This window comes from Spermophilus citellus (genome assembly GCF_964194105.1).
Source record: "Spermophilus citellus genome assembly, chromosome: 2".
NCBI classification, from domain to species: domain Eukaryota; kingdom Metazoa; phylum Chordata; class Mammalia; order Rodentia; family Sciuridae; genus Spermophilus; species Spermophilus citellus.
The window spans coordinates 24,624,630-24,642,936 of NC_138183.1; the positions used below are offsets into that span (position 1 = coordinate 24,624,630).

At 37.0% G+C, this 18,307-nt stretch overlaps 1 protein-coding gene across 1 annotated transcript in view; it reads left to right on the forward strand.

Annotated features, from left to right (window-relative positions):
* Window positions 1-18,307, forward strand: part of TMEM245 (transmembrane protein 245) — an 82,978-nt gene that overhangs the window by 37,584 nt on the left and 27,087 nt on the right. Inside the window, exons 10-13 of the mRNA XM_081280183.1 lie at window positions 2,129-2,219; window positions 9,501-9,599; window positions 11,566-11,697; window positions 18,050-18,172. Coding sequence (XP_081136309.1) covers window positions 2,129-2,219; window positions 9,501-9,599; window positions 11,566-11,697; window positions 18,050-18,172 — 445 coding nt within the window. The remainder of the gene's footprint in view (window positions 1-2,128; window positions 2,220-9,500; window positions 9,600-11,565; window positions 11,698-18,049; window positions 18,173-18,307) is intronic.

Consider the following 18,307-nt stretch of genomic DNA (forward strand, 5'->3'; position numbering starts at 1 on the left):
GTAAGACAGGAAATGGAAGAGAGGTTTGGTGGGGAAAATTCACTTTTTTTTTTTTTTTTAATTTAACCTGTTAAGTTTTAGGTATTTGCAGGAAGGATAGGTGGGGGCATCTAGGAGGCTAGGTTGGTATGCAGTACAGGAGAGAAATCAAGGATAAAGGGAAGGAATTAGCAGTTGGTGTGAGTCCAGAATTGGAGGTCTGGGTTGCATTAGAGTGTATTAAGAAAGAATGTATGTGACGCACACAGAGGACCCTGGGTATATGCCCTCTGGATTATCTCTGGCCTTTAAGACTGAAAAGAAAACCATAGGTGGCAAAGGAGAATGAGAGAAACAAGAGGAAAGCCAAGGGCAGAGAAAATTTTAAGAAAGCAGTAGTGGATAGCAGATGTCAGATTGCTGCAGAAGGGCTGGGGCACATGCTTAGTGGTAGAGAGAGAGTCATGCTGAGTATGAACGAGGTTTGGGGTTCAGTCCTCATTATTGCCCCTCCACCCAAAAAAGGCTTCAGAAAAAGTAAGAGTGAGATTGGATGTAGTGACTACAGTGCATTCAGTTAGCAGAGCAGAACCTGATTAGATTACTTTGTGTTAAATTATGGGGAAGAGAGAAAGTGGAGAAAGTAAGTGTGGGCTTATCTTTCCCATGTTTATCTGTGAAAGAGCAGCTGATGGTTGAAGGGAAGTGAAGAGCAAATTTAAAAAAATTAAGATGGAGGAATCTCATTTATTTGCTGAAGGGAAGAAATTGGTAGGGTAGAAGGAATTGAAAATATTAGGAGAGGGGTAATTCTTGGGACATGTCTCTGAGGATGAAGCAGGAGATGAATCCACAGCACAAATTGAGGAAAGCAGATCAGAATAGATATGAATATAAACCCTTGAGTTTAGTGGGTTGGAATGGGGAAAGTGGAAAATTAGGGCAGTATGCCTTTGAGGTAAGAAGTGAGATCATCTGTTCTCTATGCCCTTTATGTTCTTTTAACATAAAATATTTTGAAATGAGAAAGCAAGGAATCAACATGATCCATCTATTAGGGTTTAGGAAAGAGCCACCTGATCCAGGCAAGCCTTCTCCCAGGTGTTGTCCTCTAGGGCTAGTCTCAGTATTATAAAGGATTCCTATTCTTTGGCAGTCATCCTTCTATAAGGCAAATAAACCCAAGTTCTTTCATACTGGTTTTGAATTGTAATAGCGCCATCTCTATTGCTATTTTGAAAGCACAGTAGTCGGAGCAGCCCTAGATCAGGTTGTTGTAGACAGGTGTTTTGTTTATTTGGTTTAACTTTTGAAGTCACATGAAGTTGCAAGACATGTATAGGGAGGTCCCCTATTCTCTTGATTCCACCCCCTCCAGTGTTGTCATTGTCCATAACTATAGGACAGTAAAAAAACCAGAAAATTTGTATCGGTACAACATATTGTCTTTGGACTTTACTGGTTTTACATGCACTGTATATGTGTATGTTTACTCAGGAGTTCCTTACATCTTAAAAAGATCTTTAGTGGATAATAAATTGAAAATAATTATTTACCCTGTTAATTTTCTGAATTCTTTCTCAGTTTTTCACTTCCTTAGATCAATGAGTCTCGATTTTTCAGTAGGTCCAGGGTTGGCCCCAAGCATTTTTCTTTTTCTTTTTTTTATGTGCTGGGGATGAACCCAGGGCCTTATGCATGCGAGGCAGGCACTCTACCCAACTGAGGTATATCCCCAGCCCACATTTTCATTTTTCTAACAGGTTTTCAAGCAGTTTTGGTGCTGCTGGTTCATGGATCGCACTTTGAGAACTTTGTTCCAGATTTTGACTATCCCAGTATTCCAGAACTACTTCTGGTGTTGAAATAGGCAAATGACCCAGATTATATGTGAACAGAGAAACAAGGCAAAGTGGAATGAAGGAGGAAAAGTGGGTCTAAATGCTAAAGAAAGATCAAAGGGAAATTTTGAGTGTAACAATTAGGCCAGTTAGGCCCAGATGTCAACAATCCTTGCTTGTGATGCACATCTGTGTATTAATGACTGATTGGCATTATTGCTTCCTAAAGTAACACATCATGTTTAAAGTGTTTTTGGAATGGTACACTAAAAATATCCTTTTTTTCTTCATTTCTTATTTTAAATTAGTTGGCTTCCTGAGGCTCAGGTGGTTCAAAGAGCCCTGAATTCTGCAGCTAACAATGTCTATCAGTATGGTCGAGAATGGATAACCCACAAGGTAAGGAAAGAGCCTTTCTGTGGTTTCCTCTTTGCAGGGTCTCCGTTGGTAGTGACTTCTTGCTTCGAGAAAGCATAGAGATTCTGTTTGGAATGATTTCCATTTTTGAAATAAGCTTAAATCTACAGGTTGACAAGCAACATAAAATGAAATTAAAGCTCTAGATAATCACACCAAACAGTGCTAGTAGCCTCAACAATCTAAGAGGTTACTCATTTACTTTCTTCTTGAGGTGGATCTGATTGTTATTATATTTTAGGACAGAATGATCTTGGATGGTCAAATAGGGTCAAAGGAGGAGAAAAAGGTAATAAGCCATCCTCTTATCTGCCTGTAACAGTGCTTGGCAGTTTCCGATTAGGTTCATTTAATCTTTTCAAGAAAGCTACAGGAGTCTGAATTATTTTGCTTGCTTTGCAGATGAGGAAACATATTCAGCTAGGTTGGGTAGATCCCCGTTGGTCACATAGGAAATCAGCTTCAGGCTAATGACCAGCTCCAAATCCTTGTTCTTTCTGCCATAGTGTGGTAGTGGTGTGTGCCTGGAACTGGAGAAAGTGCTTTCATATGGCACTTGAGATAAACTTTGAAGGAAGGGCAGATCAAGGAAGAGTGTATTTTAGGAAGGGTAGTTAATGTGAGCAAAGAAGCAGAGACAGGAGTGTTCTTGAGGAGATGACCTTGACTGAAGGGGAAGGAAAGACATAGTTGTCACAGTTAGAGATTAGCTTCTTCAGTATGGGTTTGGGATATTCTTTTTTTCTCTCCTACTGTTGCCCATGGGAGTAAAGTTTTAATATACTGAAGTAATTAGAATCATATGGTGACAAGTTTTTTTGAAGTGAGACTAGTGGCTGGAAAATTATATCAGTATATGATTTCTTGTTTGAAAGCAAATCTCCTCCTCCCTCCCCAGAATTATGGAAGAAATATATATGTATGGTAATCTATTAACCTAAAGATGAAACAAGTCTGGTTAAAAGTTGAGAGAGCCACAGCTTGTAGTGCACACCTGTAATCCCAGTGGCTAGAGAGGCTGAGACAGGAGGATTATGAGTTGAAAGCCAGCCTCAGCAAGGCTCTAAGTCACTCAGTGAGACCCTGTCTCTGAATAAAATACAAAATAGGGCTAGGGATGTGGCTCAGTGGTTGAGAGTCCCTGATTTCAATCCCTGTTACCCCCCAACCCCACCAAAAAAAAAAAAAAAAAAAAAAAAAAATTGAGAGAAAGTTGTGCCTGTCCCTGATAAGTTAGTCATTACATGTTCCTTCTTTAAAAAAAAAATGTATACATGCATATATTTATTTATTTATATATGAGAGAAGCATCCACAAATTTATCTTTTACTTATCTTAGAACTGTCATAAGAGGAAAATCCAGCCATTGCAGAAGATTTTCAGCTTTCTAGGACATGTTATTTTGCTTAAATCATGGCATTTTATTCTTTATTAATATATCTGGGAGAAATTTTTATTCTAGAATCCTTATCTTTCTGGGAAGAGTATAAAGTAGAGGGAATTTTGGGTAGCCGGAGACATGGACCTTAGATTTTAAAGAAATAGATTTCAAGTTACTTAGAGAAAAATAGGTATAAAACCTTCTAAAATGAAGATGATGGGCATTTGATAACAAAAATTATAAAATATGTGTGATCTTGATTTAAAAGATTGAGGAATAATATCTAAAAACATTGAATGTTCATAAAATGGGATATATTTTAACCATATAAAGGGATGAAGTAATGATGAGTGTTACAGCATGGATTATTCTTGAAAACATTATGTTAAGTGAAAGAAGCAGTCATAAAAGAATGTAAGATTTCATTTATATGAAATGTCCAGAGAAGGCAAATTTATAGAGACAGAAAATAGAGTTATGATTTCCAGGAGTGGTGGGGCTGGGGAAGAATGAGGGAGTTCAAATAAGACAAGAAGAGCTTAAGTTATCTCTGTTTGCTGATGACATGATCCTATATTTAGAAGACCCAAAAAACTCCATCAGAAAACTTCTAGAACTCATAAATGAATTCAGAAAAGCAGCAGGAGACAAGATAAACAGCCATGAATCAATCATGTTCCTATATTCCAATGATGAATCTGCTGAAAAAGAAATTAGGAAAACTGTTAATGTGAATGGGATTTCTTTTTGGGATGATGAAAATGTTTTGAAATGATATATGGTAATGGTTGCATGCTGTGAATATACTAAGAATCGTTGAATTGGGTACTTACATGAATTATAAGTCCTATGAGTTATATATCAATAAAATTATTTTTTAAAAACTGCAGATATAACTTTCTAATGAGCTAAAAGTCTTAATCAAAAATCATATAAGAAGAATTGGGTTGTAAGAGCTAAAGTCCAGAGAGGCCTGAAATAGGGGAAAACATCATTCCCAGAAGAGTTTTTCAGAGTGTGTGTCTGGTCTGCCTGTCCCCAGCTTATGTTGTCAGCCTCAACTCCTGTGTCCCTTCATATTGTTTGGGTCATACGTGGACCTTCCAGTTGGCTTTCTTCACTCAGCATTCTTGCTTGAACTGCCCTTTCTGCTTTTTATGTCTTTAATAAAAATCTGGGATAGCAAGAGAATAAATAATGTTTACTCTGTCCCTCCTTCCATGATCAGAATGAAGACGGTTCCAGTCAGCCATAAACAGGCCCCACACTGTGCTAGGTGTTAGGTGGAAATGGTGAATTACAGAGTTTCCACTCTCCCAGGGATTACACTCCAGTGAGAGGAGACCGTCATCAAGCATGCAAACAAATGAAAAAACTCAGGTGCTAATAAGTGCTGCCTTATTGAGTAATGTGGTGGAGTGACTGAGCATGATGCTTTAGCTAGAACTCTAGAGAAAGTCTCTGAGAAGGTGACATTTCCATTAAGACTTAATGATGAGGAGAAGACAGTTGGCAAAGGATTAGTAGAAGATTGGGTCAAGCTGAGGCAGCAAGGCAGGACAAAGAAGGTGGGGGTTTTATTTTAGTTATAAATTTAAGCATTATGCAAATTACAAAGAAGGGGATGTGACCTGATTTAGGATGTTGGACCTCATTTTGGCTGCTTTATGGAGAAGGGGGCAAGAAAAGGAGAAGACAGAGAGGCCAGATAAAAGGTTATTCTAATAGCAACTAGGTTTGTGGCTCAGTGGTAGAGCACCGCCTAGTGCGGGTGAGGCACTGTGTTCGATCCTCAGCACCACATAAAAAAATAAATAAAAATAAAGGCATTGTGTCCACCTACAACTAAAAAAAATAAATTAAATTTAAAAAGAAAGGTTATTCTGATAGACCATTTGAGAGATGTTAACTACTTGGACCAGGGTTATAGAAATATAAAATGGAAGAATTGGTCAGATTTAGGATTTTCTTTGTTTCTGTTTTTTTGTTTGCGGTAAGAGGAATTTCTCATAGATTGGACACAGAACGTAAGGAAAGGAAGTTTTGGTTATTTAACTAGAAGAATAGCTCTGATGGAAAAGATGTGGAGGTGATAATAGGGTTTAGGTGACGTGGGTGGATCAGTAATTACATTTGAGGCATAGTTAGTTTGAGTTACCTATTAAATATCTGGATAGGACTGCCGTGAAGGCAGGTGGACATACAGAGTTGGAGTTCAAGGGAATAGATGGCAGCTTAGGAGTCATCAGATGGGGCTTCTGCTGTGTCACTGGGGGTGAATGCAGAGCCCTAAGGCCTGATCTACCCAAATGTCAGGTCCAAGCTTTACTTTGTGGGGTATTCAGGCTATAGGAAAACCAATTCATTGAGAAGATTTATTCTATATATTATGACTACAGAGTCTTGGGAAGTAGATGAAGATGAATGTTCTATGTCATGTAATATTAAAATTTTGAAGTTAGAAGACATTTGCTAAGTCAGATCACTTCAAGTGTGTTGAAGAAAGCCTGCATATATTATCTTCCAGACATTTTGATTGAAGTATTCACACATTTATTTCATGCAAAAAGAGTAGATGTTTATACCTTTTAAAGTGGATTCACCAGATACTTTTAAAAGATTCCTTTCCAGAGGCCCTGAGATTAATGGAACATGACATATGTGGACCCTGCCCTTATAGAACTTTGACTCTGCTGGGGAAGTCAGCCATTTAATTCATGTTATGCATGATTGATTTTGGCAAAGGAGAATAAATTATTCTAAAGGAAATAAAATAACATAGAATAGATAATCTGGGTAAGTCAGAATATTGTTTCTTTGAATTTTTTTTCCTTTTGAGTTTTGTGCTGATTTTTTAGTTTGTTAGTAAATTGAAATTATTTTTGATTTAGAAAAAGCATTGAAACAAGAAATTATATATAATGTCCCTCTTATTGATACCGGCATAATCCACTCAGTTCCTGTGTTAGATGGTTGATGGATGGACTTTGTTTGATTTTGCCAGAAAATTATTCGTTGACTCTAATGGTCACTATGAAATTGGAATGAGGAAAATACAAAAGGTGAAAAAAGAAAAAAGAATTATTAGATGGTACCCATGAGATTGGATGAAGTGGCCTCTATTAATTTGCAAGGGATGACATAACAAAGTGCCACAGACTGGTTGGTGTAAACCATGGAAATTTATTTTCTCACGGTTCTAGAGGCTAAGTGAGATTCAAGTGTGGGCAGGGTTGGTTTTCCTGAGGCCTCTCTCCTTTGGCTTCTAGATGTCATCATCTTCCTGTTTCTTCACATCCTCTTCCCCTGTGTGTGACTGTGTCCCAATCTTTTCCTGTAAGGATACCAGATATATTGGATTAGGACCTAGGCCAATGGCCTCATTTTAACTTCATTACCTCTTGAGAGACTCTCCCAAATACAGTCACATTCTGAAGAATTGGTGGTTAGACTTCAGCATGTTAATTTTGGTGTGGACACAGTACAGCTCATAACATGGCCTAAGTAGAGAGGGCAGATAGAAGAGGATCACAGGTAGACTCCCAGAGCACTTGAGGTTTTGGAGGTCAGAGAAGGAGCCCGTGGACTGAGGCATAGTCCTGAGGTAGAATGAAAGCAACCTGTACAGCCCGGAAGCCTAGAGAAGAAGGTGTGTCAACAAAGACCTCCTCAGTCTGGCAAATGCTGAGATTTCAAGCCGGATGAGTACAGAGAATTGCCCCCTGACTTTATCATTCCCATTTTAGACATGAGGATGTTTGCCTTCTCAAGTCTGATGGCTTTTAATGCTTTCTTGCCTTTCACATATAGAGAGCATATCATATACTACAAACGATATGTGCCCTTCATTCATTCTTCGGGGATAGCAATGTTAAGTCCATCAGACTCTGTTCTCTAGCCCAGTCTTCCTTGTGACTTGCACTATGTATTTAAATGAGCAGGACAGCGTTCTGGGTCTATAATATTCTGCTATGGTGGATATTACCAGGATTTTGGAAAGAGTGTTTTATAATATGTTTGTAAAATTATGCCATTTTGTCCTTCAATGGTTGTGGTATTTAGCTGTTGTGCTGAGAGTGAGACTTATAAAGAGATGCCCGCTTAAAATAGTGCTTTACTTTGTAAAAGGCCACCGTGTGTGCATGACCTAGATTGATGCCAACTAACAATTTTAGGGTTTTTCTGGTGAGGGAGAGCTCAGAAACTGATGGGAGAATTGGTAGGAAGTTAGTGTCTGACAGTAATGATATATACAAGACTAAAGTAACTAAAGGAAATTAGATTATGGGCACTTGTGGATTTTAATCATTTTGAGTAATTTGCTCGAGGAGGTGTTCTTTGTTCATAGGTTATATATACTGTAGTTGAAATAACATTAGAGTTTTTATCCTGACTGCTGTTTAGCTTCGTTACCGCCCCCCACCTCCTCTTTTTCTTTTCCTGGTGGTGGGCATTGAACCCAGGGTCTTGTGCGTGCTAGGCAAACACTCTCCCAGCTCATCAAAACCATTTTCTATCTCTTGGGATTGTTGTAAAGATCATCTGATGTAGGTGAAAATACATTTGTAAATTTAAGCTATATAGAGATAGATGGCTTTTATTATATTCACTAGTTTGTGTCTGGTTTATGAATAAATCAGTTCAATACAGAGGCTTATATTTACATCAGCTGTGTCTAAAAACTGGCACCAAAATCTATGAGACCAACATCAAATGGACTAAAGGTGAATTAATATACAGTGTAAACCAGAATGGAAAAATGATCACCTACTAAATTATCTGAAAGTTTTCAGTTAATCCATAGACTTCTGGGAAATTGTTATATCCATATGATGTTGGAAAGTATTAATTGATACAATCCTTTTAGAAGACTGTTTATCAATGCATAGTCAGAGCCATTGTTTTCTTTGATTCCTATTCATTTATTTACTGTTAGTGGTAAGAAAAAAATAGCTATATATAAAGATTTATTTATGACATTAAAAATTGGGAGCCATCTATATGATCTATGAGTGGGTAATGATTAGAACTTAATGGTATAATATAAAAATATTAAGAATAAAGATGATAAATGTCAAAGATGAAATGTTTATGATGCAAAAGACCACATAGATTTCTGAGAATAGTCTGTAAATAAGTAGAAAATTGCAGAGGAAAAGGAAAAATGCAAATAGTTGTATTAAGGGAATGGAATTACAAATCAGTATGTTTTAAAATTGTCTTTAATATTGCAATATGGTTTTAGTCTGATCAGTCATAGTTGTCTGAGGCATAGTTGTCTCAATGTACAAACTGAGGGAGGATTTGTGTTTATTACTAAGGTCCTAAAATTTTACTTAAATTTCTGTGAAAATTCTTAATAATAGAGATATGTATCTCTATGATTATAATATGGTACATTGTATATATTATATATACAATGATACATTGTATTATGTGTGTATATATATGTAAATATTTATATAAACATATGGTACATATGCACTGTATAAATATATATATATATATATATATATATATATATTTATGATACATATGCATACATATATATGATACATGTGCACTGGGGTCATAGGGTTAAGATTTTTTTCTGGGTACATGAGCCCAGAGAGGTCAATAAGCATGGCTTCATTTGTACCATTTTCTTATGTATCTCTTAGAGACCTGGGAACAGAGGAAAGAAAAAAGAAGCAAAAACATGAGAAAGGAAAGGGAATTTACTGGGAACATTGAGAAATAGAATATAAGAAAATAACACAATGAGGCTAGCCTTAACTAAATAGTTTGGAACATTTTAGTTTGGTTTGGACAAATGAAGACCCAGCCTGTATTGAGTTGTTACCTGAATTATTAAATCAGATTATATCTGTATTTTTTCCTAGCTTCATAAAATTCTAGGAGATAAGATGAATAATACAGCTGTAATTGAGAAGCAAGTACTAGAACTTTGGGACAGACTGTATCATTCTTGGTTTGTAAAGGTAAGTTATCTTAGCAAAGGATATTCATTGTAAACTGAAGTCCTTTTAATGTAATTTATACATTCATTGACTACATAGGATTGTATTCACATTGGAATTTCATTTATTGAAATTCTGAAATAGCAGGATCTTAAGCCTCAGGTCACTAAAAGTCATCTTATGTCAATGGTTTGTCTCCTGGCAGAACTTGTTAACTTGGGTTATCTGTTGTATCATTATTCTGTCCTCTGCTTGTTATAGATGGCATCTTGTCCTCCAGACTAGCTCTATGCAGTGGAAATGTAATGTGAGCCACATGTTTGGGGTTTTTTTTGGTGCTAGGCATTATACCCAGGGTCTTGTGAATGTTAAGCATGTGTTCTTCTACTGAGCTGTGTCTCCAGCCCTTGCAAGCTGCATGTGATATTTTATATTCTTTTTTTAATCCTAAGCTTTTGAAATTTAGTGGGCATTTTATACCAAATAGCACATCTATTTTGGGGCTACCTACATTTTAAGCTTTTAGTAACCACATGTGGCTGGTTGTTCCTGTTTTGGACAGTACACTTCTACCTATTTAAGAACTTTTCTCTGAGAAAGTGGAAATAGTACTAAAAGTTTAGAGACCTTTACTTTAAATCAACCTTGTGTACTGTTTATATTTATGTACTTTTACTTCAGAATTTGTGATGGAAGGTAATGCAGTTTTTCACCGAGTATAAAAATGATGGATTAGAAAGCAGCGTGTTCTGCTGAGCTGTGCTCCATACCAGGTCCAGTGGCTGTCAGGAGCTGAGCTCTGCATGCTGAAGGACAGAGGCATTGGTTCTTTCCCAGGTTGATGTAAGGAAAGGAGGGGCGGCTGTAAATCTCTTAACCTGGGGTGGAAGCCAGGGGAACTGTCTTGAAACTTGAATTTGTGACTTACTGACCTGTTTTGAATGTATTCTCTTGCCTTTGTATGAGTTGAGGGAATATGGTACTGATTTTCTTACCTTTCAAAGACTGGGAGTTAAGACTTTTAATGACATATTAGTTTGAATATCATGTATTTCATTCTGATTGCTGAAGAACCAGGTAATTATAAAGGTCATATCTATGTCCTTTGCCAACTCTGGGGCTTCTTAACGGAGTTTCCTGTGCCTCACCCTTTTAGTATAGATCTATAAATAGTATACTGTCTTTCTTTCTTTCTTTTTTTTTTTTTAACCTCTTTCACCAGGACCTGAGTCTCTGCATTGTGTAATGGATATTAATATCAGTGTTTTATTTGCAAAAACGAGAGAATGGAAGCACATGCAAAATATTAAGAACTTCACCCTGAATTTTAACCTCACTTTGTTTATTCACATTTTTTTCAAATATAATTATGGTGGCATCCCTACCAGTGTTGTTCCCTTCCTGATAGATGAATTGCATTTTCCCCCTTATCCTTGATTCTTTGTTATAGTCACTTTGCTCCTCCTTTTATCTTGTACAAAAGACGTTTTTCCTTCTTCCTTTTTGAGACTGGCTCACTGTGTTGCCCAGTTGATCTCAAGCTCCTGGGTTCAGGCTATCCTTCTGCCTCATCTTGGATGGCTGGGATATAGGCACATTATTATTGTGATGGCTTTTGTATAGAAGGTTAATAACGGAGATGAGGAAGGAGGAATAAGCAAAGGTAGAAGACCAAGAAAAAGGTGGAGGAACTAAGAAGACAAAGGTGAAAGTAAGTGGTGTTTTAGAATTCTGTTGTATATATTGAGTGTTTCAAAAATGTATTTAGGAAAGAAGTTCTTGAGCATGGTACCTAAAATGTAAATGGAAAAGCATTACATATCATTTCTTTAGATGTCTTTACTTGATTTCTTTAATAATATAAAGGTTTTTCACCTTTGAGTATTTCCTGAGGTACACAGTGGACCTAAAAAGCAGAATGGGACATTTATACTTTTCACTCTAGGTTAAGATGGAAGTTTCATGTTTGAACTGTTTTGTCTCATAGAATGTAACACATTCTGGAAGGCACAAAGGACATAAGATGCATGTAAGTCGTCAGAACAGCTGGCTGGGAGACATTCTGGACTGGCAGGACATCGCCTCCTTTGTTCACGAGAACATTGAGACATTTCTTTCGGTAAGGAATAGTGTTTATAGTTATGGTGGACTTACAGATTAAAAACAGAACTCTAATTCCAGGTTTTCTTTACACAGTATGAAGCCTTCAGTTACACCGTTTTTAATGCCATGACATTTATAGGCTGGAGAACTCTTTTTTTTTTAGTTGTAGATAGACACAAAAATTTAATTTTGCTCATTTACTTTTTTATGTGGTGCTGAGGATTGAACCCAGTGCCTCATACATGCGAGGCAAGCCCTCTGCCACTGAGGCACAACCCCAGCCCAAGGCTGGAGAACTCTTCCTGCACTAGAAAGATATCCAAAAGCAGTTTTCTTCAGGTGTTCGTCCCCTGCCTTGCCCTGTTGAAACGCACTTGTAAGATGCTGAATCCTGCAGCAAGTAAGTGAAGCTGTGGGCTCCCATGTTCTCAGGAATCCTCGTCACCCAGGCTGACCAGAATGTTCCCAGCTGGACATTAGAGAGATCTGTTTTTCTAGTGGGCGAAGCCCTTGACATATGGAAATATGACTCATTCATTACATTACAGAAATTGAATATGTGAGGACTTAGCTTGTTGTCTTCCCCCCGACTTTTCTGTCATGTACCATCCACTTCTGCAGCCTTATAGCATTGCTGAGTCTTAATGTCTACTCTGCATGATTCTAGAGTAGACTTTGTGGGGTGTCTTGGCATATGGTTAGTCACAGAGATGAGAATGTTCCTGTGAATAGACTAGTGGATTCCAGTAAATTAACAAAAGTTAAATTTTTAAAAATTGAAGCTTTATCTAAGTAATAATATAGATGAAAAGTCAGTGCTTTAAGATTTTTATTAAAAAGAAGTAATGCCTTGTTCTTTGCTTCCCAGAGACAACTTCCAGAGTTACTTTCTGTTCCAGAAGCAGCTTTCCCTGGGTGTTTACCTCTGGATTTCTAAAATAATGCTTACACTGCCCTTTTTTGTTTTTGCTATTTTAGGTATTATCTTTTGGCTTCCAAATATGGAAGATGAAGGTAAAGATGTGACTTCTTCAAGTCCTTCAATGCCTTCTAATACCTCCCTTGTGATTTTTCTATGATTCCTTCTCTTGCTCCCTGTACCTGCAATCACACTCTTCCCTTCCTCTCACTCCTCCCCGATTGCTGTAACAGTTTACAGTTAAGTCTATAAATCATGTCCTTCAGTTTTTATTTTATAGGGTTTTTTTGGTCTTTTTTTTTTTTTTTTTTTTAAGGGGCTTGTATTGCCCAGACTGGCCTCAAGCTCCTGGGCTCCAGCTATTCTCCTGCCTTAGTCTTCCTAGTAGCTGGGGCTACAGGTGTGACATACCTCACTAGGCGCTTATGTTTTTGATAATCCTTTCCCTATGTTTCCTCTAGTCCAGTGATTCTCAAACTTTTGATCTAAAGATTCCAAAGTTCATATTTATCCCTTTACTAAATAACAACATTATGTGTTAATATATAGAGTATGCTTTTAGTTTGTGAAAAATACTGTTTTCTAAAATGAAAAAAGAAGTACTGGGAAGAGTGGCTTTCTTTAAATTTTTTAGTCTGTTAAACGTCTGCATTCTTAAGTCTGCTCTGCCTCCAGTCTGTTGGGATTTTTTATTTGGTTGAAGTATAGGAAGATCATCCAGTCTCACACAGGTGTCTAGATAGAAAAGAGAGAAATCTTTTAATAGATTTTTATTGTGGCTATTCTTTGATACTACATCAAAACTCAATTAACTTTTAAAAGGTTAGTTGCAGGGTGAAATTTAAAATCGTATCTGTGATCTTTTTGTATTCTCGTGTATTAAAGTCTTTTGGTCCATCTTGGTTGGGAGTGTTTCAGCCTTGTGTGCTTTGGTAGTATACACGGATCATTTGGAATATCAATTCACTGGTATCTGTACATCTTCAAAATATTGATACTTTGTAGTATTAAAAAATTATGTTCTTTAGCTATCAAGGCCTCAACACCTGATAAAGATTTCCAAAATTAACTTTTTTTCTCAAAAGCTCAAATTTTGTTGTTGACCACAAACACTGGGTGATTTTTTTTTTAAGTGACACTTTATTCAGTTGTAAAAGAACTTTATTCATTTTGAATTCACGTGGAAATGGTATTCAGTGAGAAGTTCAGCTAGTTCTGTTCCCAGGTCAGTCACACAAGTGCCCTTCTCAGGACTGTTGAACTTAAGTCAGTGAGTGGCAGGAGTGTGTTTTGCTTACTTCCCCTTTCCTCACACAGAATGTTAAAAAAAAAAAAAAAGGCAAGTATTCAAAGATTGATACTAAATTGAATTAATGACTTTTCCTGCTGCATAGAGTATATGCTTAAGTGAAGCTGGTGCCAGCTATGTGGCGGTGAATGCAATGAACTCTAGAACAGTCTTGTGCCCACTGCCTTGATTCCTGCCATGTCCCCAGCAGCTCTGCCCATCATTGATTGTCTTTATACCACCAGTGCAGAGGCGAACGTGAAGTAAAGCACGGGCTTGATTATTATTAAGAAAATAGCTTTGGCTTCACATAACCTCAGAAGCACCTTGGGGGCGTGGGTTGTCCAGGAGCCATATTGTGAGCATCACTTACCTGCTTTCTAAAGTGCCTTTTAGTCAAGTGTCGGATTGCTTAATTTTATAAACATCTTTTGTTTCCCTTTTTAGTACTCCCTCCCACCAGCCCCTCCCAAGTGGCTTCAACTTTACGCTTGAAATCTTGATTGAATTCCTATTTCTGCTATCATACTTGTAATTTCCAACAGCTCTTTCTTATATACCAAGCCTTCCTTTGTTATTTCTTTGAGAATATTACTAATAAAAGTTGCGCGCTGTTTGTTCTGAGTCTCACCTTTCACCTTTGAGGCTATCCTCAGATATATGTCTGGTGACCCTTGGCAGTTTGATGTTTTCTAAGAGTGAAACAGCCAGTTTGAAGGTCTTCAGCCAGGTCAGCTTGTAGAAAAGCCCAAGGGTCAGCAGGTTCTACTCAGTTTATGGACCTTCCAGGCAACTTTTTCATGCCAGTGCATATCCAAGATAGCTTATTGTCTAATAATAAATACATTTGAATGTTTGTTTCCCCCCAAAATTCAGGTGTATTAACAAGAAGTTATTGAATCCTTTTTTTGTCTTACTTTGAGCCTGCAATAGTTGAATTTTAAAGGATCTATTACTGACAGATGAAGCGCTGTTACTGAATCAAATTAAGATAGATGATACAAAAGAATTATTTAAATTTTATAAATTTTTATGGAAAGAAAACAAATGGGCAGTTTTTTGAAATTAAAACAATTTAGCCATGAAGTCCCTCTCCCCCCCTAAAAAAGGACACAATTCTTATGTCTAAACATATTTAAATATTGAGTAGTAGTTCAGGAAACAGATTATTTAGTGTTTTTTATATAAAATATTTTATGACAAATATTGTGCTAAGTTCTTTAAAATATTTTCTAAAATTTAATTTTCATAAAACTTCTGTAAATCCAAGATAATTGCTTTCATTTTGATAGGATAGTGGCATTAAAAATAACAGTAGATATTCAGATTCAGTTCTTCTTTCATTGGTTCCAGAGACCATACTTGCCATAATACTGCAATATCTTTCAAACCATATTTCATACTCTAGAAGACTCTGCTTTTCATAGTCTTATTCCTTTATGCTTTTATTTGCTTTCTGATCTTGTAGTCCATAGGCAACTTAGAGCCAGTCTTGTTTGTGGACTCTTCCTAGTGATTTCAGAACACATTGAGGTTCCCCTACATTTTTTTTTTTTATTTTGACCTCTGCATCCCTATAATGTTCTGTTTTAGTCTTTTTCTAAACTGCTTCTTTTGAGTCTTCATGAGTTCCATAGAAGGTGTGATAAGGACTCTCAGTAAACAGCTGGGAAGTCATATTTTTTTTTTTTTTTTAAAGAGAGTGAGAGAGGAGAGAGAGAGAGAGAGAGAATTTTTTTAATATTTATTTTTTAGTTCTCGGCGGACACAACATCTTTGTTGGTATGTGGTGCTGAGGATCGAACCCGGGCCGCACGCATGCCAGGCGAGCGCACTACCGCTTGAGCCACATCCCCAGCCCCCTGGGAAGTCATATTAATAATCAGAGGTTATGTGGTGAGCAGTGGACTCGGGGTGCAGGGATGCAGAACAGCTAGAGGACGGTGAGGCCTCCTTGGTCATTTCTTACCCACAGCAGAGACCACCTTTCATGAATATGCTGCTTTATGGCTTAGGTGTCTCCTGGGTTTTTTGTAAGTGTTTCAGGACCAACTACTCTGTTCTTGACATTTTTTGAGTTATGTTTGTATCCTTGACTAAATCAATAGTAAACCTGGCTCACGTTTTCTGCTTTTGACCTGAGATATATTTATTTACATAAATCTGTTTCATTTTCAGGTTCAGGGGCTTTGTTACTATTTCTGCCTTTACTAATTTCCTCTGTTTAAGACTGGCATATAAACTAGAACTGCTTTTTACCTTAAGATTTACTTAAGTTTCTAGGAATGTCCTTTCTTGTTAACTCCAGCTTATTCCCTTTTTTTTTTTTCAAATAATAAAAGTTACTTTGGGGCTGGGGATGTGGCTCAAGGGGTAGCGCGCTCGCCTGGCATGCGTGCGGCCCGGGTTCCATCCTCAGCACCACATACAAAACAAAGATGTTGTGTCCGCCGAAAACTAAAATAAATAAATATTAAAATTCAAAAAAAAAAAACAAACAAATATTGGGCTGGGGATGTGGCTCGCCTGGCTTGTGCGGGGTGCTGGATTCAATCCTCAATACCACATAAAAATAAAAAATAAAGATATTCTGTCACCTAAAAACTAAAAACTAAAAAAGAAAAAAAAAAAGAAAAGTTACTTGAATTACTTTAGTACCATTAATATTTTCAACTAATTTCTTAAAATTACCACAGGGTATTTTCCATAAGTGTGACCCAAAAACTATTTAAAATTTTTTTTGATTAAAAATTCCAGAATGACTGAGCCCCCAAAAGAGGCTTGTCAAAATCACAAAGGCCTTGTTGGTTTGTTTCTTGGAATCAGTGGCATTGTTCATTCATTCTTTATCCCACCAGGTCAAACAGTCAATCATGCATATTTTTGTAGGCATTGTGAAACACTCTCAAGATTTTATATAAGGAGTTTTTGTAAATGAAGCCAGCCTGCTGAAGTTCTCTTATGAAGATTGAGCTGAGATCTGCAAAAAATGCTGAGGGCAACAAAACATGCTTTTATAAATGATATATTTGTGGTAGGAAAGGAATGGATGGGCCTTTCATAGAACAGATGGTCTAACATGAATATATGACAAAAAACAGATCTGCTGTTTTTAGAAAGGGCACCAGAATAAAAACCAGGCCCTCTGAGTTCTTGCCCCAGCCCTGTTTCTCCTCTTTAGTTCTGTGCCCTTGGGCAAGCTTTTAAAAACCTGGGCTGCAGTTTATAAGTCTATAAAACAAAGATGATACCATCCCCATTTCTTCCCTCATAGCACTGTTATGAGGTTTGTAGAAATATCTTGAAAACTGTTAATTAATGGAAGGTGTTTTCCTGACTACATATTTTGCTTCCATGTTTTTCATTACGAGGGAGGATAGTCTCCTTGGGAAGAATAGAGCAGACACTACCATAGGTAATTGAAGTTCATGAAAAGCAAGGCATTAAAGCATGGAGGTGGGCTCTAGAAACTGTTCATTTCTTGGCATATTTAACATATAATAGCTATCATCTTGATATAATGTTTTAGTGAATTTGCAGGGAATACATGAACTTTAGTCAGTAAATCTCAATATAATAATCATGGTCTATCTCAGGAAAGATTCTCCCCTTGACCCTAGTGATTTTAATGGTTGTTCCTGTGATGTTTTTTATATTTGTAGTTGAATCTAAGATGGCAAGAATGGAATGAAGCCGATAATACAATAAGTGCTAGAACTTCATGGCCTGTACTTTTGATCCTACAAGATAAATATGTACACAGGATGTATTCTGACATATTCTCCTGTAGACATTTTTATGTGCATTCTATTATTACATAGTTATAACCATACTATATATAAAAATTTTTTGTATTCTGCTTTAAAACTTAGTGTTATTATAATCATATTTTCCTATTATAATAGAAATGTTTCTAATAACTACTTGCTATTATTTGAAGTGGTTTCATCATAATCTTGTAACCATTTTCCTTATCATTGAACATGTAGATGTTTTTGATTGACACCCCCCACCCCAGCCGCCCTGCCGCCCTCTTAAGAAGCTCATAGTTCTTGTCTTTCAATTATGGTAGTAAGACACTGTATTCAAAGCAAACTAGATGGCTGTAGCAGCTCCTTTCATGAGGATGAGTTCTGACATCCAACTTTCCCTCCTTGACAGATCTTGGAGTCCCTGTGGATAGTTATGAGCCGGAATGTGAGCCTGCTGTTTACCACTGTCACCACGCTCCTGACCATTCTTTTCTACAGTGGCACTGCCCTTCTCAATTTTGTACTGTCTCTGGTATGTCTGTCTAGATAAGTACTTGTCACATTCTCCACTGAAGCATTTTCTTGGTTCTGTTTGCATTTGTGGCTGTCTGTAGTTTCCCAAATGTGATTTTTTAGGAGATACTATCCTTTTTTTTGCAGATAATTT